The sequence below is a fragment of the Alosa sapidissima genome, chromosome 13 (genome assembly GCF_018492685.1).
Source record: "Alosa sapidissima isolate fAloSap1 chromosome 13, fAloSap1.pri, whole genome shotgun sequence".
Classification (NCBI taxonomy): domain Eukaryota; kingdom Metazoa; phylum Chordata; class Actinopteri; order Clupeiformes; family Clupeidae; genus Alosa; species Alosa sapidissima.
The window spans coordinates 1,643,937-1,668,970 of NC_055969.1; the positions used below are offsets into that span (position 1 = coordinate 1,643,937).

Here is a 25,034-nt window from a genome sequence, read left to right on the forward strand (position 1 = left end):
GTTACACCAGAGAATGAGAAACACAGATCAGGACACACAGTTTCTAACTTCCTTAGCCTTGAACTGGGAACATTTGCAAGTGAATAGAACAGAAGGGAAAGCACTTGCTGTCACTCCTAAATCAAACCAGTCCAGCCCTCTAAATTTCAATTAAACATCTGCCAGGCGAAATCCAAATCACATCTACCTGATATGAGAACAGGAGAACAAAGTTTTGAAGAAAGCATTGGTCATCACAACCAATCAGAAAATGTATGGAAAAAGGTTTAAAAAAAATCACAAAAAAAAGAATCTCTGTGATAACATAACCGTTGTACACAAAGGCAAAAGAAAGTAAAAAGCCCTATCTGATTTTTTTTCATGTGCTTGTGTAAGCTTCACTTCTGTCAAAAGGATTATTGTGTTGTGCCTATCAGAATGGCAAATTGTTCACTCCCTAGTTGGAGGGGAAATATAGAAATAGATTTGGCTTATATGCTAGTCTGACCAGGAGGCGTATGTTGGCTGCTTGTCTGTCATTGGCTAGATTCTGCAGAGTTGTAACTTTGGGATTGGCTGAAAGCACATCTGGGGAAGAAAGCCAAAATCTTATCCAAAATCCAAGGGTTGTGCAAAGCTTTGCACATCTCCCCCAGAGACCCATTAGAATAAGTGAGTGGAGCAGTAAGCAGCTGCAAAAAGAGGCTGTTGTACTGTGGAATGGAATGTCAGATATATTTTATGACTGAACATTTTGTTTCTGAATATGTCTCACAACAGCTCTCTCTCCCTCAATCACTTACAGTATAACATAGGGTTCAGAAGCTATAATATAATAAAACATTTAAGATTCTGCCCCTATGGTCAGCAATCAGCTATTGAAATTTACCAAGTTAGTTCAAAATGTCAGATGTCTTAAGTATTGTGCCTTCCATTGAAGCATGAATTCATGATACTTATGTGAACTTCCTCTACTCATTCGAGGCTTGTTCAAGTTTGTTCAACTTGCAGCCATTGTTCAACTTTGTAGAAAAGTGCCTTACGTTTTGCTTTCTCCATGTCAAATCATAGCAGACAGAAAATGTCCAAGGTGGTAGTGCATGGCAGAGTCCTGCACGGGTCCAGTTTTGGAGACCCGCCCCCCACCCACACCCACAAAGTTCAGCACCAGATCCGACCCGTCACCTGTGATAATATAAAAATTAAATCCGCACCCGTCCAGACCAGTTAATATTTGGCCCGTTACATGACCTGTGCCCGCAATAAATCACACACAAGCTAAAATAATTACAATGTTATGTGCTTTTATCTTATCTTAGATCTTGCATCTCTCAACATCACAATACAGGCTCTCTATGAGCTAATGAAATGGGTGCTTTCTTTGGCGCTATTGGAGCATTTAGGGCTACAAAAATAGCCTAATACAAACATTTAACTGGCCCCTGTCAACTTTAATGAACAATATAGCCTAAAATACGCTTTCTTTTGCGAGATTCAAGTAGCCTACCATTGGCACCTTTTCTTTAACATTTTGCGTTAGGGCTAAATCTTACAATAATGAACCATATCCCAAAGCTTGCTGCATCAGAGCATTACACAAATAGACCTATTAATGTTACGCTCCAAAGACGAGATGCATCAAAGAAATCAAAGTAGCAGTAGTGATGTGATGGTCAAAGGTCGTAGCCTATTGTTGACTTGAACACATATTTGTGATGTGGTAATGGTAATTTAGACATACAAATATTGCATATTTTTCATCTATGTTTTATGTTTACTGTTTTTGTTCATTATCCACCCGCATCCTCGCCCGTGAATTTTAGGAATATGGTCTGCAAGGCACTGTGTTAAATTGGTTCAGATCTTGTCTAACTGATAGATCTTTTTGAGTGCATTTAGGTAATGCGTCATCATCATATGCTCCACTTAAGTGTGGTGTCCCCCAGGGTCCTATTTTAGGGCCTCTATTATTTTCTTTATACATGCTTTCCCTGGGCTCCATTTTTAATCAGTACAATATTCATTACCACTGCTACACAGATGATACCCAATTTTATATACCTTTTTCCAGCTAAGAATGATAGCAAAGCTTAAGTCTTTTCTTTCTTACAGTAATTTAGATTGGTCTCAGACGGTTCGTTTTGAAGTCCACGGCACGGTTAGCATTATCTGTGTATTGTGAACACAAATCGCCCTGGGGTCTCTTTCACATTTTGTATTTTAGGTTAGCCTATTTTGTCCTATTTGACTTGCCAATGCCAAAAGAGAAGGCATGTGGTGTGTGTATATATATATATATATATTGGTTACAGCCAAACAAGTGTGTTCTATGAAGACACGATGAATATCTTTTATATGAATGCTGAATATCTTCCGATTGAGAAGTAACGAATTAGAAATCAGCAAACTTTGGATTATGTTGCTCACCATTTTGGTGATCATATGCTAGGCTATTATCGCTTGCATAGGCTATGAGAGACTGCGCAGTGCAGTTAACTGGCTGCTGTTCACTTGTCATTTTGGACGTGAGTTAAAGTTGGACATAGCAACAGTAACCATGTGGGACGGGCCTACCTCTGAATTATAAAGTGTGATTGGCCGGCGTGTTGACTGACAGTTCAAGAGGATCTTTGCAATAACTTCAAATCAGAATACATTCTGAAAATATAATATTTATAATCAAAATCAAAACCACCACACCAATTATGGGTTATGATAATTATTTCAACCTGGTAATGAATGATGATGAAAATACAAAACTAATTCAGAGCAACTACATAGTCCATAATCCAAAGCAGGTCTGAGACCACACACACTAAAAATGTATGTTGGCAAGTATTTTGTGGCATCACATAAAGCTTAATAGCAGGGATAATCGGTTTTGTACTAAAATTGTGAAATGTGAGTGCATCATTAAATCATCATTAAAGTTAATATATACAATTATTAAGATAGTATATACAATTAATGTGTAAATCAAATATTTAAAATGTCAGTGATAGATTTCTGAAACTATTGAAACTTTCTATTTATAATGGAAAAAAATAAATAAACTAAATGTATCAAATTAGAAAGAAAATGCAAATCATAATCTTGGCTTTTTTTTTTTTTCAGAAAAGGTTGATAGAGAGAATTGGGGAGGCAAAGGCTGGGATAAAGCAGTGTTCTTGCTTAACTTAGCTAAAACAAACATGGGGGGAAGAAGCAATGGTGTTTGCCAACACAAACCCACCATATCTAGTATAACCCAGTTACTATGCTCTGCGTTTGAACTGTGACTTTACCTGATTTAGTCAAATATTCCCCTGTGTAAAGTGCACAATAGGGATGACAGATGGGAGTGGACCTGAACTGAGGAATAAAATAACCCAGTTACAGTGTTGGGCAAGTTACTTCAAAAGCGTAATGCATTATTTATTACTTGTTACAGTCATCTCAAAGTAATTTGTTACATTACAATATTGCTGTCTTTGAATTGTAAGGCATTACACTACGTTTACATTACTTTCACCAAAATAACAGGAAATATGGATTTGGTGTTCTCAATAGATCTTCATGTGTTCAATGCGGCTTATTACACGGCAGGAGGTGATGTGGTATGGCATAATGACTGAGCTAGGCTTAAGGCTAACAAAATAACAATATAATGGTTGCAGTTATGGCTCATGGGACAATGTCCAAAGGCCAAAGGTCACTCACAACTTAATATAGTAAAATATAGCCATAGTGAAATTGTATGTTGATTTTAAATGGTTCTCATCATTGCTGGTTGCCTTTCCTTTCACTACAGTGGTGTAGACCCTATGCAGACCCCAAGGATTCCAAACTTAGCAAGTTTTTACAGATTCTTCCATAGCGCAACCGGGCACTGCACATAAATCACTTCTTTTAACCCTTCTACAAAAAATAACAAGAGGTCCACACTTCGTCGACATGATTAGGTCCTTAACATTTAAACGAGGCACTGGCAACATTGTATGTGTGCTGAAAGTTTATTTAGAAGACAGTTTATACACACATTACTGGAGTAACTTTTCCGCTCTTTTTCTGGCGACATCATTTTGAATTGAAGACTTGATAAGTCTATCGACGACCGCGTGTCTCGTGTTGACGGAAAGAGGACTGTGCGCTTGAGCATTCAAAAGGGGGGGAGGGGGGGGGGGGGTTATCGCGCATGGGGAAAGAAATTTTCCCTTTTTGAATGCTCACGTGCACAATCAATTAATATTTTAATACAACAAAAAAAACATGTTTAATGTTGACAAATTAGGCAATAGCAAACTAGAATACAGTAGGCCTACAGTACCTACAACAAAAATGAGCAGGAATAGGAGTAACAGGGGAACTGTCCACCCATCCAAATAGTCATCCACATATTTCACTCCCTAACTCACACTAACCTCACATAGGTAGCCTACCTCACACCTCACTCAATTAAAGTTATAGCATGACTGTTCGGACATAGAATTGCCAGTTCGCAAACTCATTAAATTCAAAACCAGTATTCACTTTTACTTTTCCAAGAGAACTTTTAACAAGAGAACAAAGGATACTTGGTTTGTCTTTGGGCTTGTGATTTTAAAGGCACACTATGCAGGTTTTTTAGCTTAATATGCAAGTTTTTTTCGCTTAATTTACCTTCATTTAACAGCTTCAGAGTCATTGGAATGGTTATATGACTTTTTTCGGGTTGAATGGTGGCTGTCTCGCTTCCCCCTAGCGCCTGTGAGCGGAAAAACCACCCATGCAGCTGTCGGTCGGCGGGCCGACGGCCTCAGTGTCAGGAAGTATAATGAGTGTAACAAATTGCTTTACTGCATTCAAATACACATACACGCCAGGCACCGGCTAGAAAAAGGTAGCGATGTAGTTTCTCAGACATTCATCATGACAAAGCCAGCGAAAAAGAAGCAAAAACCGAGAAAAGAGTAAGGAAATTGCCAATACTGCATAGTTTACCTTTAAGTGTTTTAAAAGTTTTTCAATTTGTAAAGTATGATGAATTGATAAGAATGATATTGAAAGCATAATTGATGGCATATTAATATACAGTTGCATAATATGACTATGACTTGTTTAGGACTCGAAAAAAATAAGGACTTGGACTCGATTTGGCTTTAGTGAGACTCAACTTTGACTTAGGCTACTTGAGACATCTCCGTCTTGACTTGGGACTTGACTTGGACTTAGCATTAAGACTTCAGACTTATTTGTGACTTGCCAAACAGTGACTTTGTCCCACCTCTGCAAATTAGATTTATCTACTAAAACAGAGCTACGGACCAGCGCCCAGCACAACAACAACTAGGCTCAACTAAGGGTATGACACATGCATAGTTTAGGTGAGCTATAATTTAAATGGAATCCCATACATGTGAGGGTATTAGCTGCATAGATTCAACGCAGATACATGAATCTAGCTAGCTGTATGTTTTTCATGCAAGACTGAAATAAGCGTTGCAAGTAGGCTTCATGAAAGTGTAGCGGCAGTTTCTTGAGAGCAGCAGCTAACCCGACAAACATGGGACGTCCCCCGGACTTTAAGCAGACTTTCACAATGTCCCCGATTGATCCCCAACGTCGCGTTTTCTAGCGGACGTCATCGTAACGTTATTGACTTCCAGAGCAAGTTCTCCTTTTGTCCTTGTGTGATGTCCGGTGTCGGACCTTTTGGGGATGTCCCCGTTAAGTCCCTTGGTCTTTTCAAAAACATCCCAAAGACGTCCTTGTGTGGACCTGAGAAAAACGTTATACCGGGGACATCAAGGGGACGTTTGTTTGCTAAGTGCACATGAGCCAACAGAGTTGAGAGGGCTCTGGCTGCAGCCTGCTGGACGGGGCGGGGACATCCACATCCATGTGAGACCTCACATGTTAAATGTCATTATGTAGCAACATTAAGTTCAGCTCACAGTTCAGACAGAGAGGGTTAAAGCGGAGTAATCAAGGATCTTTGGTTCAGCTACAGCATTCGGAAAAAGTTCACCACCGGTGGCCACCGATGAAATTAAGTAGGCTAATATGTCTGGCTGTGCATGTAGCCGATAAAGTTTTCAGTTATGAATGAAACTTAATGAAAAGTTGTCAAATGTTAACATATAACGTAGCAGTCAAACTATGCTAGCTCACCTTTAGCAGCTTTAGCAAGTTAGCAGCTGCTTGAGCCTACCAACACTTTATGAAGTTGTGTGTCTATGCACAAAGTAAGTTCACTGCAGATATATGCAGTTAGGCCTACGTTTTGAGTGGAGAACCTAATGAATGCAAACTAGGGATGGATTTGGCAAATTCACATTTAGGCTACCTTTTGCTGTGCTTGCTTACATGGTGTACAATGCACATCTCTTCAGATAACTGTCATTACGTGCATGTAACATTTCTCCGAATAGGCCTAGTCATGTACTTATTATCTTATTTTCTGTTTTATTTTCAGAACCACACACACGGCCGAATCGGGGCTGAACCGAGGACTTTTGGAACGGAATAACAGACCACGTAGCATTTGTTACGGGAACTCTACACATTCTCGAGGAGGGGACGTTCGGCGGGGACCTGTAGGGGACGTCGGCCCGATTCCTGATGCCAGTATCAGTATCGGACCATCACTAGTTTACCTCTGAAGAGTCTCAAGCCTTTATATGAACGTTTTCTATTTTTGGAGAAATACAACATTGTGTGTGTCAGGATCCTGCAGGGACTGATTGACTTTGTGCCACCCCGGTGGCCATTTTGTGTGTTGTTCTGTGTTTGTTTGCTTTTGCTGTTCCCCATGGGCTCTGTTGTCATGTGTCTGTCTCCACCCCTTTTTCCTTATTTGGTCTGCACTTCCTGTCTCGTTAGTTTCCCTCCGTTTCTGCTCGCACCTGTACCCCGTTATTGTCTTGTTGGTCTCGTCCAGTCCTCTTTCTATTAATTAGTCTGTGTATTTCTACCCCTCCGTTCCTCTGTTTGGTGCCTCTTTGTCGGGTCATCTCTTTGTTCATCCTGTCTGAGTCCTGTCCATTAGGAAGTTTGTTAGTAAGTTTAAGTAAGCCAGCTACCCTGCAGTTAACTTAACGTTCGTCATTGACCAGCAGATAAACAGCTAGAGCCATACTGCCCTGCACATTATCTAAACTCAGAGCCTTGTTTCTTTTAGTTGTATTTGTTGTCCTTTTTAAATTCTGGAATTTTAATGTTACTTCACCTTCAACTTTATCTCCACTCCAACATTCACTTGCTCTGACTAGAACAGCAACTGTAAACACACAGCTAAACACTCTGCCGGTATAGATGCACTCAAATCAGACAGGAGAACCGTGAGAACATAACACCATTGGGAGGGGACAAGAGGGGGGATAATGTGTGTTTGTTGTGAAGGCGGGGCCACGGATTTGTTGAACACCGTAATCCTGAGGGAGAGCCAGTCTTCAATTTGATAGTGCACGCGAAAATTAACTGTTTTTAACAATACCATCATTGGTATGAATAAATCTATTCATTTATTAATTTATCTGAGGTATGTTCCGGACTGTACCGGCCCACTTTAATCCCTGTATACAAGTGTGATGCACCACATAACTGAAACTACTTTAAAGGTTTGTACATATTTGAAAAATAATTGACATTCTAAAGAACGCATTACAATAGGAAATTCAACCAAGCCCCTGTGATATATTTGATAGTGATTTAGGAAAAGGTTGCTTTAAATTTCTAAAATATTAGAATATGCACAAACCTGAGGCATTGACAATTCGGTTAGCTCTTATGATTCCATGAGGGGTCTTGACATCCCACTTCCCATTTTCCAAAGGAGTGAGGCCAGTAACAGGGGCTGGGTTGTAGATTTGGGCACCATACATGCGGGCACCAGCAGCAAGGGCCATTGTCAGAGAGTAAGGATCAATGTGTCCATCCCCAGTGGTGTACAGCCCTGCCAATACCTGGGTGATAAATGTATGGGATTCTAGGTATTAACCTACTATATTAAAAACTACATACTGTAAACTACAGTTCAAAAGCCACATAGAAATGTCCTTGTTTTCATCATTAATGTTGTAAATGACTGTTGTAGAAAAAAATGGCTGATCTTTAATGCAACATCTACATTGCCCATTATCAGCAACCATTCATCCAATGTTCCAAAGGCACATTCTGTTTACTAATCTGATATCATTTTAAAAGGCTAACTGAGAAAACATTGGAGAACCCTTTTGTAATTGTGTAAGCACATACTGTAATCTCAAAACTGCTGCCCTCATTAAAAAAAACATGCAACTAATCTCAGCTGGTATTCTGTCTATAATGGAGTGGAATGGAAATGACTCCAAACTTTTGACCGGTAGTGTACTACAGCATAGAATCCCTTGTTATACCTTGTGTAAATATGTTGTACATTGAGTAAACTATTGGCACAATTTGGCAGTCAGCAACTAAAAAAATACATTTCTATATTATTTAAAATGGAGACTATGAGATAACACTTAGACATGTTTTCTCCACAGTTTAACATTTTTGTGTTTATTCCTATGTTTATGTGATAATTTGGGTAATTGTTTGTCTTGGTATGGTAATGTGTGTGGTATACACTATGATTACTCTTAAAATCAGCAAAATTCTTTATCCTATTATCGAGTTCCATCACATTACATATAGGCCTACTTTCATGCACAAAATGAAATATCTGTTCTCTCTCTAACCTTGTCCATATTGAGCAAAGGGAAGAGTTCTTGGATCTTCTCAGGTCCAATGAGGTACTGGGGAGTGGGGTGCCAGTGTGTGCGGGTCATTTGGTATTTTATTTCATCCACCCGCACTGGACTGGAAGCAATCCTGATGCTGCCTGGTTGATGGAACCCCACAGCCTACAGTCCCCAAAAAGACAGGAGACAAAAGCTCAAATTTATTCAAATTTACATTTATATCAGGCACAGATTTTGATTTTCTTTTTTTTTAAAAGTGATGTGTTAATTTTCTGTCACTCAGATTTAATGAGTTTTTAATGTTGTGGTATGAGATAAATACGGGCACAGTGGTGCAGCAGTAGTGTCACCACCTGACAAATTGTCGCGTCATTCTACTTTTACTTTACTTTAGATGAATAAGCAAGTACCACAAACCTACAAAGGCTGGCAATTAAATAAATATTGAATACAGTTTTTTAAATTACAAACTCTGATTTGAGAGATGGAAAAAATATTTAGAAGTTCAGAGAGCACAGTGCCCACCTACCTGCCCAGTCTCTGCCTCCAGCTTTTCATACAGCTTTATGCTGTCATAGTGAACTTTCTTCAGATTAATGCCTGGATGATAGTATGTGGTCAGTCCAGCCTGTAGAACAATAATTTTAAGTTTTATAGAATATCTGTTGGTAGATGTTTCATCATAGCATCTCCTATGTAGATGCTTCAAAATGTCATGACGGGTGCCTTAACTACTAGGACAAGATAGGATTAGGGCTGTATTTTGCAACTCGTTTTCCATCCGGTGCCAAGTTAAACTCCTTATTTTGCACGTTTATTTTTTAAACAATGCGCCCAGTGGCTTAGCGCATTGTCTAAAAATCGCTATTGTACACCTGGTCAGAAGTCTATGGTAAGTTGTTTATATGTTATTTTAAGAGCGCATTGTCAACAGTCATATTGGCGGGTGCACAAGGCCATCCTTCTATCATCCATGAACGCACACCAGTGCACGTCCATGCAAAACATTACAAATTGCACGATTACAATGGGAAACATAATTAGAATAAAGATATTACGAAATAATGTACATCTCATGATGAGTAGTTATTCACCATCATTTGCAAATTGGTAATGACGGTTAAAAGTGATTAGGGGAGAGGCGAGAGACATGTATGGAGCACAGCTGTCACAAGATATAAGCAACTCCTCTGCAGGATAAATGTTTTTTGATTCAGTCATTTGAGCAATATTAGGGTAAGTGTTGCTTTTTCCAGCCTATGTTTTCGATGGTAACCCATTGTCAGTCAATAGTGAAAGTAACTGCATATAACTGTCTGGTCGTTGACTGACACCATGATGAAGTTAGTTTCACTTTGCCAATGAGTTCAAATAATAGAGGAGTGCAAATGCGTGAAGGCTATGCATGAATGACTATTCCATACGGTATCGCAAGCAGCCTCCTTCAAATGTGCCGTTGAATGTCAAAATACTGTTGCATTTATTTGACATCACGTGTTGCGCCATTAAAGGGAATGACAGATGTCATTCTCATTGGTTTAAATGATGTTATGCCCCAAACACACCCATGACTGATTAAAAAAAACTTAGGAACACCTTGTTGCGCCATGCGCTCGACGTTTGATAACGAAAACCCTCCCAATGTGGACTGGACACCCTACTAAATTTGAATAAGCTTTTGACGAGTGACGATGCGCTCTTGACTGTCATGATAGGGCCCTTAGTCTTTATTATTTCCCTTATGAGAAATATGTCTTGGGCATTAAAGAGAGAATAGTATCACAACAGCTAAAATCTCTTCCATGTTCTTTTGTCATAAGCTCAAATCTCAATTCTTGGATCTTTGCTTCACTTCACTGCTCTAAAAATGTACACATTTCTTGTCATACTCAAATAATTAAATCATTCAAATATTTCTACAATCAAATTTTAAGCCATTGCCCATTATGACTCTGGACCCAATTTTTGCGTCCCAAAACCCAGCACAAAGCACGTTATTATCCCGACGCAAAGCTTTTTCCTATATTACACTTCACTTTCATTAAACAATGGGCCCAGGGGTGTGGCAATTAATGACATAAGGTGTGGTCTGGCGCACGATCTGCAAATCGCTATCTTACACCATTTAAAAAGCATTATGCCACTGACCAATTGGATTAGTGGAACCTGTTTCATACGGTCTCACGTGCAAGCAGATTCCTTCAAATGCGCCGCTGACTATCACAATACCGATGCACTGTTTGAAGTTGCGCTGCTTGCTGTTAAAGGGAATGACATATGTCATTCTCATTGGTTTTAAGGATGTTACGCCCAAAACACACCCATGACTGATTAAGAACCATAAGAGCCGCCTTTTTGCGCCAAGCGTCTGACGTTTGATAACAAAACCACCCCGAATATGGACTGGTCAAACCCTAAATGTTTTTACACTATACACTAGTGATCATGCGTTTTAGATCGCTAAAATAGGGCCTTCTATGGCCAATATCTTGTCCAATCCAATATGGCAGAATCATGGCTGGACTCCACCTGCCTGTAGCTCTCAGTTCACCAATCAGCGACCAGTGGAGATGACATTGTCGTTTTGTCCTTTACTATCTCTACCCTGAAAGGACTTTTCCCAAGCCACCTGTTGCTTTAGTGCTAGCCCAGGATCTGGGCTCTGTAAAGCACATTGAGACTAATTCAATAGTTTTTGGCACAATATATTTGAAACTGAATTGAATAAAACACCACAATATGTTTTGTGAAGGTCCAACCTTGTATTCTTAGCTTACTATGTATGTATGTATTCTTATTACGCAATGACAAGAACCACTCAGAGTGAGGAATTGAAAAAGGGATGTGGCAGTAGGCACTCAGATTGTGAACATCTGTTTGACATGCAACTAGTGATGGGCAAATGAAGCTTTGGTGAACCACTGAACCACAGCAGTGTGAACCTAGCGACACTAGCTGAAAAGCAAAAAGATGGACACCACACATACATTTTTCAACATAAAAGTCCTTAGCAAACCAATATTTGTGGTTACATATACTGGTTTGGGTAAGGACTTTTATGTTGAAAAAATCTACATGTGGCTGACATATTGGATTTTTTCATTAGTGTTGCTAGCTTCACACTGCTGTGGTTTAGTGGTTCACCAAAGCTTCATTTGCCCATCACTACATGCAACCCCCACTTCTAGGTCATGATCATTTTAGGAATTCATTAACAAAAAGAGTGACAACATGAATATTAATGCTAAACACAGCCCTATACGGTTATTTGCCTTTTTTCTTCATTTGTATCATTATTGTGCACTGCAATGGGTAAACAAAAGGTGCTAAGCTTGGTTTGATTTAAATTTGTCGATGTTTGGACACCCATTATGACCTACAGCATGCCAGGTTGACCCAGCGGTTAGCTCCGTCTTCTCCAGAAGCACCACGTCTTTCTGACCCGCTTTGGCCAAGTGATAAGCCAGGCTAACCCCCACACAACCTCCTCCTATGACGACTGTGTCAGCAGTCTCCTTCAACCTTTTTCGCAAAACATTGGCATCTTTGTTCCTGCAAATAAGGTTAGGAGAAAGAACAAAATCCTTATTGCAGTGTGTTATCATGATAGAGAGATCTTTCTACAGAATCTTCATCTTTGAAAAGTTGAAATAACAAAAAATAACTAGAAAATGTAATTCCGAGGAATTACCAGTGCATGAAAATGCAAATCATAGTTGATGACAACAGACAGTCGGAATGGCTGAACAGTAGTTGGATAGTTTAAATAGTTAAATTATTTAATAATGAATTATTGTAGAGAGGACTTTTATTTTAAAACAGTTGTGGGCAGAGGAAACAGTTGATCAGGATCTGTAGTCTTAAGAAAGCCAGATTGTATGCCTAAATCCTGAGACAGAGTAGATAGTTTAAAAGTTGAACGTAGATAGTGTAATGTATGTTGATAGACAGAAAGTTTAATGGATGTTGATAGGCAGATTGTTTAATGCATGTTGATAGATAGTTTAGACAGTTGGATGGAATGTGCCTTAATGGGGAGACACAGAGAGAGTTGGCCTAGTTGAGCAGAAAGCAGTTAATACAGGTGCAGTCAGTTTAATTGGCTCTTTGAGGGGGCCTAGTTGAGCAGCTGGCAATTGATACAGGTGCAAATCAGTTTAATTAGCCCATTGTGATGTCATAGTGCCAATGCAAAGTCTATGGGGAATAATAAGCTTGATTTATGTTATTATCTCAAAAAGTTTACAAAAACGAAAAATACATTCGGTTGAAGCTGAATTTGACGCAGAAATTTAGTGGGAAGAATAATAAGAAGAAGACTTCGGTTAACAGAACAGTGCATTGTCATGCACTGTAATAAGAAGCCTAGTGATAACAGTACAGAACGCCGGCAGGACAACAGGGCGAACCAGACACTGACGCGCCAGCGGTGAAGGGACTTATTCTCCCGATAATGACCAGCGTTCCATACATTATCCCACTTATTATATGGCTACTTGCCAAAAACGAAAAAAAGATTTGTTGATTATGACTGGGATGTGTTGGAAGAGGTAAAAAAATTTGAGTTTTTTTTATTTTTATTTGGGTTATCAAGATGACACGTCCAGTCAAAGACATTGGAAGAGTTGATCACCTGTTAAGGTCTGTCTTGCATTTTCAACCAATGGTCGCACATTTTTTGCATACATTTCACTAAGAGACCTTGTCATAAAAACACCTAAGTGCACAAATCCTTCTGTGACCACCTTAAACGGGAACAAAGATGTAGAAAGCTCCCTCGCAAAGACATTAATGGGGAATTCTTTCACACAAACATACGGGTATTTGTGGGCGTTTAAGGGCGTTTTTTAGAGGTAACCAGGTACGCCATGCTTTTGGAGGTGCAAACAAACGCTGCATTGCCATTGAGATCACATAGTAAGGAGCTGGCTCAAGGGTTATAAAAGTTTTTTCTTTTTTAGTTGTAAAATGAAGGCACAGTTTTTATAGCCAAACATTTGTGTTCACTTCTGGCTCCTTGGCTATCAATTTGGTAATGATAATGAGCTATTTGACGTCTTTAGAACACTAAACATATCAGAGGTATAAAATGTTGAGATACTCCAGTTTAGATTTTTCTAGTCAAACACAGCAGCCAAATATAACATAAAAATACATTTTTATAGACTTTATAGATTTTATAGAGTTATATCTGATTGTTTTCAAGGAGCTGTAGCCTATTGTTGAGGTAAGACAATACCAAAATAAAATAAAACTGTGCTTAAGACAATCTTGGCCTTTTCTCATATAGCCTACAAGAATAAAATAGGCCTATGAACTGGGCCTATTTTGTCCCAAGTCTGAGTGAATATGAACAAAATAATAATTTGTGCATCGTTTTGGCAGCAAGGGCCAAATTGAAGGAAATCCCTTCATCAAACGTAAGGCTACTCTACAGACTATCGTTGCCGTTAGAAAATGCTATAGTAAGTGTTTCATTTCGTGCTGGATTTTGAAAAACAAAAGAGTAAAAACTGTCAAACAAGCGACCGAGTGCGAGTTGTCACGTGCTTAAGTTGCAGTAGATGTATGGGTAATGAAGTCCTTTGACAACTTTGGGCAATGAATGTAGCCCAAAACGAACTGCATTACCCACAAATCTGTGCCACGTGTAGTTTCAAAACAGGAAGTGGGATGAACGCGCTGCTTGCAACGTAAATGAGAGTCTGAGCGAGCAGAAAAGATTGTGAACCGATTCGTAACAAGTAAATCGATATAACGACCGGTTCATTTCAGTTTTATTCCGATACGAGGCTTCACATATCGATGTAGCCGTATCTTACACGTTAAAAACGGATACCGATACATATCGGTTAATCTTTACACCCCTAACTCCTATGATGTATTGCTATTGTCTATCCAAAGTAAAATGCCTGTTTTGAAGTCAACTGATGGTTAAATAACCAAAAATTTGATTGTTTGCACCTCCAAATGGGTGACATACGTCTGTGACGCGAGTTTGTGTGAAAGAATAACTCACTTTTCTCCAGCTTTAACTTATAACCAGACAGCCTTCCAAACTGCTCAAAGATGTTAAGAACAGCTGGCAGCAAGGAGGCAGGGTTAGAAATGTACAAAAGGAGGTCATCGGCATAGAGGGAAAGTTTATGTGAGCGACCAAATCTAGTCACCCCCTCAAATTTCTCCTCACTACGGAGCCTGATAGCTAAGGGTTCAATTGCAAGTGCAAATAAGAGGGGAGAAAGTGGGCAGCCTTTGTGTGTACCCCCGTGGAGCAGAAAGTATTCAGACTGTAAGCTATTAGTGCTGACTGAGGCCATCGGAGAGGAATACAAAAGTCTTATCCAAGATAGGAATCTGGGGTTGAATCAACCATCCAGTCCTGTGCAAATGTGTTTCTGCTCTCACATCAAGCAAGGAATGTCAGAGGACCATGGGACCTCTTTGCACTACAACCTTTTTAGCAAGAAAATCGTTACTGCCACCTCATTTGCTACCCCAGAAAGCCTTCTGCAGATGATCCACTGTAATTGCACAACTGCCTGCCGAACACAACGGTGCAGTTGCAGGGCATATGGACTACCATGCATGCCTGCTTGTGGACCATGTCAAGTTGGGAATTGTGAGAATCACTATAATCAACCTCTATGGGAGGAAGAGTGTGTCAACTAATGGTAAATCTAGTGAAGGTCACAGTGCAAAAAAAGTATAAAAGAAACCAGAATGTATAATGAATGTATGTACAGATATGTATAAATAAGAAAAGTATTTAAAAAATATAAAAAAACAAAAAGCAAAAAATGCATTATAAAAATATATATTATTATATATAAAAATTAGCCTGGGTTTTCCCATGCTGCCTTGCGCGCAATTTTATTCGTGCTGCTAGGCAGCCTGGATTCCATGGACCCGATTTTCACCTCAACGAAGGAACCAATCGCAGAACGGAAGGGGGCCCAATAAACGGTTCTAGACATTCGTATACCACATCTCAAATACGAGAAAATGAATGTGTAGTTCCCAGACCCCATCCCCAGATGAGGTCTGGTGTTAGCCAGGCAATATATAAATATTATAGAAAAAAATATATAATATTATACAACCCCAAAACAAAAAAAGTTGGGATGTTGTGTAAACAAGTCTTGTAAACCCATATTTAGCAGCAAAAAGGACATAGACAACATATCAAATGTTGAAAATGAAAATTTGGACTATTTCATGGAAAGTATATGTTAATTTTGAATTTGATGCCAGCAACATGTTCCAACAAAAGTTGGGACGGGAGCACGTTTACCACTGTGCTGCTTCACCTCTTCATTTAGCACAATTCTGTAGATGTTTAGGAACTGAGGAGACCATTTGCTACAGTTTTGAGAATGAAATGTTGTCCCATTACGCCCCAATATAGGATTTAAGTTGCTCAACAGTATGGGGTATTCTTAGTCATGCTTTTCATTCCATTATGCACCTAATTTGACAAATCTGTACTGCAGACATGCCATCTTAGCACCTGGACTCTTCCTCTATGGAGAATTACTATTTAAATATGTGCAGAATTCATTTTGGCATTGTTTTCCTGAAATATTCAAGGTCGTCCCTGGAAAAGACACTGCCTGGATGGCAGTATATGTTGCTCAAAACCTGTATACATCATTCAGAATTGATTGTGCTTTGCCAAATGTGCAAGATGCCCATGCTGTTGGCACTAATGCTCCTCCACACCGTCATAGATGTTTGGTTTCGAACTGAGCACTAAAACAAGTTGGATAGGTTGGATACGTGGATAGGCCCTACTCTTTAGCCCAGATGAGTCCATGATTTCCAAAACAAATGGCAAACTTTGATTGGTCTAACCACAGGACCTTTTTCCATGTTATTTCAGTCCATTTTAAACAAGCTCAGGCCCAGATAAGAGGGTGGTATTTTCTGTATCATGTCTCAATACAATCTTAGCTGTTACAATTTTGGCTGTAGTTTTTGAATTGAGTATCAAACTGGGCACATAGACAATGGTTATCAGAAGTTGTCCTGAGCCCATACAATGACAGGTCTGGAAACAGGTCTGGTGTTGATGCAGTACCATCTGAGGTCCAAAAGACCACGGCCATCCAATTTCTTTTTCAGCTATTTCCCTTTTTTGCAAAGATTTCTCTGGATTTTCTGAATGTTTTAATAATATTATGTCCTGTAGATGATGAACTCCCTAAATACGTCACAATTTCATGTTAAGAAGCATTACAATGACATTGTTTCATCGTTTGTGCACACAGGTTTACACAGAGTGATGAATACCCCTACATCTTTACTTCTAAGAGACCCTGCCTCTCTGGGATGCTCTTTTTCATACCCAATCGTGTTGCCAGTTACCCTAATTAGTTGTGAAAGATTTTTCATTTTGTTTTCTTTATCATTACACAACTTTTCCAGCATTTTGTTACCCCCCTCCCAACTTTTTTTGAAACATGTTGCTGCTATCATATTGAAAATTAACATTTATTTTCCATGAAATAGTCAAATTTCTCATTTTCAACATTTGATATATTGTCCATGTACAACTAAATATGAGTTTAAGAGATTTGCAGATTATTACATTCTGTTTTTATTCACATTTTACACAACGTCCCAACTTTTTCTGTTTTGGGGTTGTATAAAAATAAAACAAAAGGGGTTAGTGGTACTGAGCCTTTACATGGCCGCCCTGTTTTGACTAATTTTACAGTACCACACAGTTCTAATGAATTTATTCTTTATTGGAATTAAAAGAATGGTTATGAACCACAGAAACCACCAACACTAAGCAAAACGATATGAGAAAGGAAAAATACTTAAGGGAAATTGTACTTTTTCACATGAATATGCTTGTAACCAATTGCTTTAATATATAATTGTACTTGTAATCACTTATCTATCATGCAAATATACTAATTAGAATATTACATGGCCAAAACCTATGTCAGACACCAGTATTCCTGGTCTAGGAGGAATACGAAGAAGTATTGGTCATTTTAAGGACCAATACATCATTTTGAAAATGGGGCCTTTCTTGAAGTCAAACTTTGGTAAACTTTTAGTATGTTTTTAAGTACATGTAATACCACTGTAAACCACCTGAGAAACCTTTTGTTAGAATTGTTTTGGGATTAGGGTTAGCCATATTTACAGCTGACTATTAAGCAATAAGCCCCGAGAGGCCGTAGGTTAGCTTACACTGATTTTAGGGGCGTTGTTGTGCCCCGTTCTATTTGTCTGTTCAAGTCATTTTCCAAGCTGTTTTCACCAGTTCAAAGTTCAAACTTGCAAAGGAAACGCCCAGGGAACGCCCACTGAAGTTCTACCACGACTCACACACTCGGTCGAACCCAGAGTACTACGAGTTTGAATATCCAAGATGACTGCGCCCAACAGTAAATGCAAGCCTTATATACTCTGTTTATTAGCAGTTCTGTTGGATTTGTGTTACATTAAATCAGTCGTGGAAACAACAGTGTCCAACCTCTACCTGTCGCTAGATGCCATGACGTTTGTTTGGGTAAAACACTGTGTAATGCAGTGGTTCTCAAACTTTCTGTCATTTTGGAAAATGGAAATGTTAAAATATTTTTTTCCCCACCATTTTGGTTCCACATTACATTTCCCATCTCAGTCCACTGCATCAGATGTTATTTTAAATATAACCGCAAGCGGTGATTAACGGGGTCCGAGCAAAACGAACATGAGGTAGCATAGCTTTTTAGTTTACAAATGCTTTGATTGTTTGGGCCCAATTGTTCAAAAGAAACGTGATCGGATCTCGGTTATCGGATTTCAGTTACCGGATTTCGGCTATCGGATTGGATCAAATCTTGAAAATGGGTTGTTCAAAGGGAAATTAGATCACATAATCTATTCTTGGTTTTGATCTGGATAAAACCTTCACTTTGTGTTGTTCAAAACTTTTGATTTGGATTGGAATAAATTTGATCCATAAAATTAGGATTACCCTGTGCTGTAACGTTATAGTGTGCTAACCTCCACAACCTAACAGTATTCTAACAGTACTCTATTTTAGTGTGCTAATCTCCACAACCCAATAGTATTCCAACAGTACCCTATTCTAGTGTGCTAACCTCCACAACAACAGTATTCTAACAGTAGTATTCTAGTGCGCTAATCTCCACAACCCAATAGTATTCTAACAATACTCTATTCTACAGGACTATGCATTTGTCATGGATAAGATGAAGGGTCTGATAATGGAAGGCAGTGTTTCCCACAGAATGGAATTGTATTTGTGGTGGTAGGTGAAGGGGGGTGGGGGTGGGTTCTGTGTTGGAGTCAATAAGATGAACAGCCTATAATTATGCAGTTATAGTTGCCTTGCACGACAAGTCCTGACAAGTAGCTGTAACGTTATAGTGTGCTAACCTCCACAACCCAACAGTATTCTAACAGTATTCTATTCTAGTATGCTAACCTCCACAACCCAACTGAAGGAACTGTAGGGGCGATGTGGGTCGAGGTAGAGTGAGTGTGTGGCGAGCAGGCAGAGCCTCGGTCAGAAGGCTCAATGGTATGGAGTGATGACAAGGAGATGGCAGGTTTCGGTGCAACACAAGTGAACTTTATTTGAGTTTCAATTCATCTGTTTTGTTCTTTACTTGTATGTGTGTTGCATCAAAGAGGAAACAAACAGAAAATGGAGTAATCAGTGAAGTAGGGTAAATCAGTACAGATCCCAACTCACAAACAAACCAATTGACATTTGAACAATAAACTGAAATCATATGGCTATATAAGGTACAACCAAACAATACTTGACATCCCAAGTCAACCAACATCACCTAATCATCTCTCACATGGGACTCCAACACACCAAACCAACAAACAAAGACCTACACTTTACACATGATGGCAGAGCTACTCTACAAACTGATAAACATCACAAAAGTCATAGTGAGGGTCATTAAAGTGATGACTTACGTTAACTCAAAGACGCACATAGAGCAGGACACACTGGAGTGCTGGGTTGAGATGAACAAAAGAGTGAACTGAGGGCGAGCAAACAATTTATCCTGGTCTGAGCCCCTGCTCCAGAGCTACAGGGTTTCCCAGCAGGTAAACTGGGTGTGGTTAGGTGGCAGAGCTAAACAATCCTGCAATTTCTCCACAGCACTTTCACCTCAAGCCCTCCTTACACTGACAGACTTTGGAAAGATTTGCAAAGATTTGGAAAAGATTTTTGAAAGACTACAGTCTCAGACCCTCTCACATCTAAAGACAAGTAGTAGAGTTTTAAGTCACAGACTATGATTTTGCAATGACTAGGGATCTTGCAGGGTCACTATTTACAAGACTGCAACACGATTCCTTTAAATTATTACCCATCGTGCAATAGATAACATGAACTGAAAATTATAGCCTACTAAACTCAAAGTCGTATTTTCGTGTTTCTGCAGTATTGTTTCATGCGTGACATCCTTAACCGATACAGAGTTGTTCTGTCAAGTGGAAGAGCCGACTAAATATGTATAAGAAATTACAAATATTATAAGAATAACAAATAATTATAGGCTACAGCTGTGTCGGAGTCAATAAGATAAACAGCCTATAATTATACAGTTATACTTGCCTTGCATTACAAGTCCATATTGACAAGTAGCTGTAATTTTATAGTGTGCTAACCTCCACAACCGTACAGCATTCTGTTGTAGTATGCTAACATCCACAACCCAACAGTATTCTAACACTATTGCTTCAAGTGGGATTTGAACTCTCAACCTAAGAATCATCAGTACAAGGCATTATCCCACTGAGCTACTGTCAATCCTACATGTTGGCCAGTCACATTCACATGGTGAAAATGTGTATTGGTAAACACACAACAAGAAAAACTCCAAGCATGGAGGGGCAATTAGACATTTGTAGAGATGAACACTAATAAATGAAATATAAATATGATAGACTTAATGATGAAGGAAAAATAGTAAACAAAGAAGTTCCCCGGAATGTCAGAGTGTCTCGGCATTCTGATTCTTGGCAACTGATGAGTGTGAATGTTGATTGGCTGATGTCATTCAGGTGCTGTTCAATGGTGTGAATCTTAAATGACCAATAGCATGTGCAGCTTGATCCTAAAGTTCTAACGGGGATTTGAACACTCAACCAAAGAAACACCAGTACAAGGAATTATCCCACTGGGCCACTAACAATCATACACATTGGGCAGTCACATTCACATGGTGAAAATGTGTGTTGGTAAACACACAAGAAAAACCCCAAGCATACATTTGACAATAAAATGAAGGGCTTTCCTGAAAGAGTACACCTGAAATCTTTTTGAAATTCTGGGACAATTAGACATTTGCAGTGGTGGAGGAAGTACTGAAACTCAGTACTTAAGTAAAAGTACAAATACACAGAGAAATATTTACTTTAGTAAAAGTAAAAGTACCACAATGACAACCCTACTTAAGTAAAAGTAAAAAGTACCTGCTTTTAAATGTACTTTAAGTATTAAAAGTAAAAGTATTTGCATAATGATTTATTCTCTTAATATATATATTCTAAAAGGAAAAATCAGTATGGGCTGTGGCATTTTAATTAGTTAGCTAGTTTTAGGTTATACTCGACTAGATAGTTTTAAGTTAATGCAATTGTGCTTACCATCTGTGGCCCAGTTTACATTCTGACCTACAATTCTAGAGACTGTAATTCTGGTTATCTACTAGGGTGATCTGCTGAGTAATATCATTCAGCAAAACACGAGAGCCTGAAGTTTAACGTGGTAGACAAGGGAAACGTCGGGTGGATCGTAATGCCAATTATGCTGATTGAACAGAAAAGTTGCTGAGAAAGGTGTCTTTATGATTAAGTTCAGTTTCACTTGCGCAGACGCATAGACATTGAATGAGCGCTCACGTTACTACCCCCCAATTGTAGGCTATGCATCTTTATTTAATCACACACAATTAAGGAATATTTCCTAATCTGGAAAATGTTACGTTTTTTCCGGCCACCGGTTCATTAATAGTCTACCATTCATTTGTGCCGCAAATTATCAGACGTGTGACAGAAGCATGGGCATAGCCTGTAACTTCGCTGATCCGCGGATAGCAATCTCATTGGAGAGGAGGCCCTAACGCTGCAGATAACAGACAGAGAAAGGCACAGAACACTGTTGCATGTATAGTGTAGCCATGGGTCTGGTGAATATAGCCTGGATTATAGCATGGATTCTAAACTCTGTGGTGGATAGGATCTACAATTAGGTGTTAACAATACTACTACGCTAGGTCGAAGTACTCCCAAGTGCTATTGCGCCACACATTGTAGTTCTCCTGTTTATTCGCTTGGAAAATCGCCACGTTTCATGTTGCGTGGCCGTAGACATTTCTATCAACTACTCGTGCAACTGTATTTAAGTCGGGAAAACGTGGATGTTTTTGATTACTTCTACGGTTAGTTACGGCAAAGCCCGCTAGCATAGCAACATGCTAACACAGTCCAGCCGTGCACCAGAGCGTTTGAGTGCACGTACCGACACGGGAGAGGTATGACTCAACTCGTGAAAGTTAAGGTAAGAACATATATTACTACTGACATTGGGTGGCGTGTTCCTTTAAGAACGAGTAATTAGGCTTTAGTCATGGTTTTAGGCTAGTGGAAAATAGGCATAATGCATATGATGTGGATGCAATTTATTATGTTTTCTTTGTAATTAGTTTAAATAAATGTTAAAAAACAAACAAGTGGAAGAACACAATATTAGTAGTTCATTATTTTGGGGTGCTATTACGTTAGAATTACAGCCCAAAGTTGGAGACCAAGTAGAAATATGCTGCAATTTAAAAACTGGATTACTCGGGAATGGTTTATTGTACAAATGAATGCTTTATAGCTATATTCGGCAAGGTCTGTGGTTTATTTTGATATATGGTTTGCCATGCATTGAAAGAGGAGCTCGTGAGATATTCCACCGAGAGTATAGGTGTGGAGATGGAATGTAAATTGCATTTCAGTAAATTCATATTGATTTCCTCGCGAACTGTTTATCACAGCAAATAGTATCTAATACCATCGCCCATGCTCTGTCATAGCCTGGGTGTTCCCATGCTGCCTTGCGCGCGATTTGATTCACGCTGCTAAGGCAGCCTGGAGACCATGGAGCAAATTTTCGCCTGAGATAGGGAACCAATCACAGAACAGGTGGGAAAGCAAGACGATGATGAGCTATGCACAGACGCATTTGATAGACATCCGTGGCACCCAATAAACGGATCTGGGCATTTTTTTCAAATACGAGAAAATGAACGTTTGGTTCCCAGACCACGTCTCATTGAGAAGTGGTGGCGCTAGCCAGGCTAGCTCTGTCAGGTAATATGCATGTGATATCAGTGTGATTAGAACTTCGTGAGCAATCCAACACAGAAGAATGGATGTGCATTTTGCATTTATCGCCCGTCGCAGATAATGTGCAGAATGTAAATATGATTACATTTCATGCAAATTCAAGTTGATTTTCTCGCTCTGTCAGGTGACATGTGAGCAATCCAACAGAGAAGTGCATTTTGTAAATGTAAATGTAAATCAGGTTTCTCGGCCAAGTATACTGGCGTATACAAGGAATTTGGTCTCTGCATTTATCCCATCCGTGAATTGGTGAACACACAGAGCACACAGTGAACACACAGTGAGGTGAAGCACACACTAACCCAGAGCAGTCTTGGTGCAGCGGCGCTCGGGGAGCAGTGACAGGTTAGGTGCCTTGCTCAAGGGCACTTCAGCCATTCCTACTGGGCGGGGATCGAACCGGCAACCCTTCGGTTACAAGCCCAAAGCTCTAACCACTAGGCCACAGCATGCCCACCCACCCCCTCCAGACACGCCCCAGAGCTGCCCCAGACCTACTTGATATCAAGTTATGGTAGCACAGTAGCCTATTAAAGAACAACATGTGGTTGAGGTGTCTGTGCTGGATTTGGAAGCATTGGAACTATTTTACTGCTGAACGTTGGGAAATCCTATTCAAGTCAATGGAGCGTTCCACTAGCATTGTGAAGAGCTGTATAATAATTTGCCTTACTTCAGTATACCTACTTAGGTGCTTCACATTGATCTTACATGATTCTGTTAGATAAATTCATTGCTGTGGCAAAATATGTCAGTTCAATATTGTGTTTGAAAGAAAAACATGAGTTTATTAAATTCCATGTTTTGTGGTTTAGTATGTGACAAACTCTATTTTCCTTTTCCCCCCATAGCCTACCATAGGCTATTAAATTACAAAACTGGATTACTCAATTGGAATGACTATAAGGTTGTTTTGTTCAAAACTATACTGTGGCCTATTATTTAGCCTACTTTTAACTTAATTGATCAATTGGACAGCCCTGACTTTTCCTTTTTTACAGTGATAGCGATGGGCATAGCATTTTGCCTAAACAATGCAGCCCTATTGCAACTTATTCTGTGAACTCACTTGTTCTGATCAGGAAGTCAATCACATGTTATTAATAGTAGCCTAGCCTATACCTTGAATAGGATACCGTTCTATCCATTGTAGCAAGTTGTAAGGTTGCGCCAGTGTTGATTAAACAGTTCACAGAAATGTATCTTGTTTCACACCCACCAATGAGCTACTTGATACGACAGAAAAAAGTAACCTACCAGGCGAAGTTATTTTACATGCAACTATTATGCTATACACTCACCCATCTTCTGCATATTTTTTCGGAGTTCTGCTGATAGTCCGCAGTTGAGGTTGGCATAGATATGGAACATTTCTTAAATCTGTTCGAAATTTTACATTTGACAGTTTGAGGATTTTGTGCATACTGAAATAATGTATTCGCCTAGCCTGTACGTCAAGGGGCGCAAATCGGAGGGAAATCTACTTTTAGAAAATCAGCCCGCAGGCAACAGCATTTGCAAAGCGCAGTATCCTAATAAATAAACTGTTGAGGTCCACCAGATGTGGAGGCACGCCCTCTTAACCCTGATGAACTTAAGGTAACGTCACGATGAAAGTCTCCTCGTTGCAAACTCTGCAGTTAACTATTTAAAGATACTGACCTACATAGCCTATTCGTCTGACTTGATACTCAGTTTTGTCACCGATTGCTGATTTTTTTTAGTAGCCTAAGGACTGTGTTGAGCAATTTGCGAGTTCAGCAGATGGACTTTTGTCACAACAAAATAGCCTAAATAGCACAGAAGGATAGGCTTCGATAGGCCCATCTCATTGGCTTGCAATTAAAACCATGAAGAGGGTTAATCTTGTCATATTTGCCTAGAAGAACTTAGATGATATCTTAAGTAGTCTAAACTAAGCCGGCGAAGTAGGTCTGGGCTAATTTGATTATATTAGGCCAATTATTTTCCGTATGGAATAACATC

The 25,034-nt window shown here is 39.4% G+C and overlaps 1 protein-coding gene across 3 annotated transcripts in view; it reads right to left on the minus strand.

Moving 5' to 3' along the window:
• The window catches only part of dmgdh (dimethylglycine dehydrogenase), a 151,661-nt gene extending 127,083 nt beyond the window's left edge, over window positions 1-24,578 (minus strand). For 2 of the 3 annotated variants that reach the window (XM_042058544.1, XM_042058542.1), the window contains exons 1-5: window positions 24,350-24,578; window positions 12,041-12,212; window positions 9,190-9,288; window positions 8,658-8,822; window positions 7,697-7,901 (exon numbers count right to left, since the gene is read on the minus strand). In XM_042058544.1, the coding sequence (XP_041914478.1) occupies window positions 7,697-7,901; window positions 8,658-8,822; window positions 9,190-9,288; window positions 12,041-12,212; window positions 24,350-24,471 (763 nt within the window). In that variant the 5' untranslated portion in view covers window positions 24,472-24,578. Of the gene's footprint in view, window positions 1-7,696; window positions 7,902-8,657; window positions 8,823-9,189; window positions 9,289-12,040; window positions 12,213-19,619; window positions 19,667-24,349 lie in introns of those variants that run through there. The other variant, XM_042058543.1, reaches the window with a different exon arrangement.
• Between the last annotated feature and the right edge of the window lie 456 nt (window positions 24,579-25,034).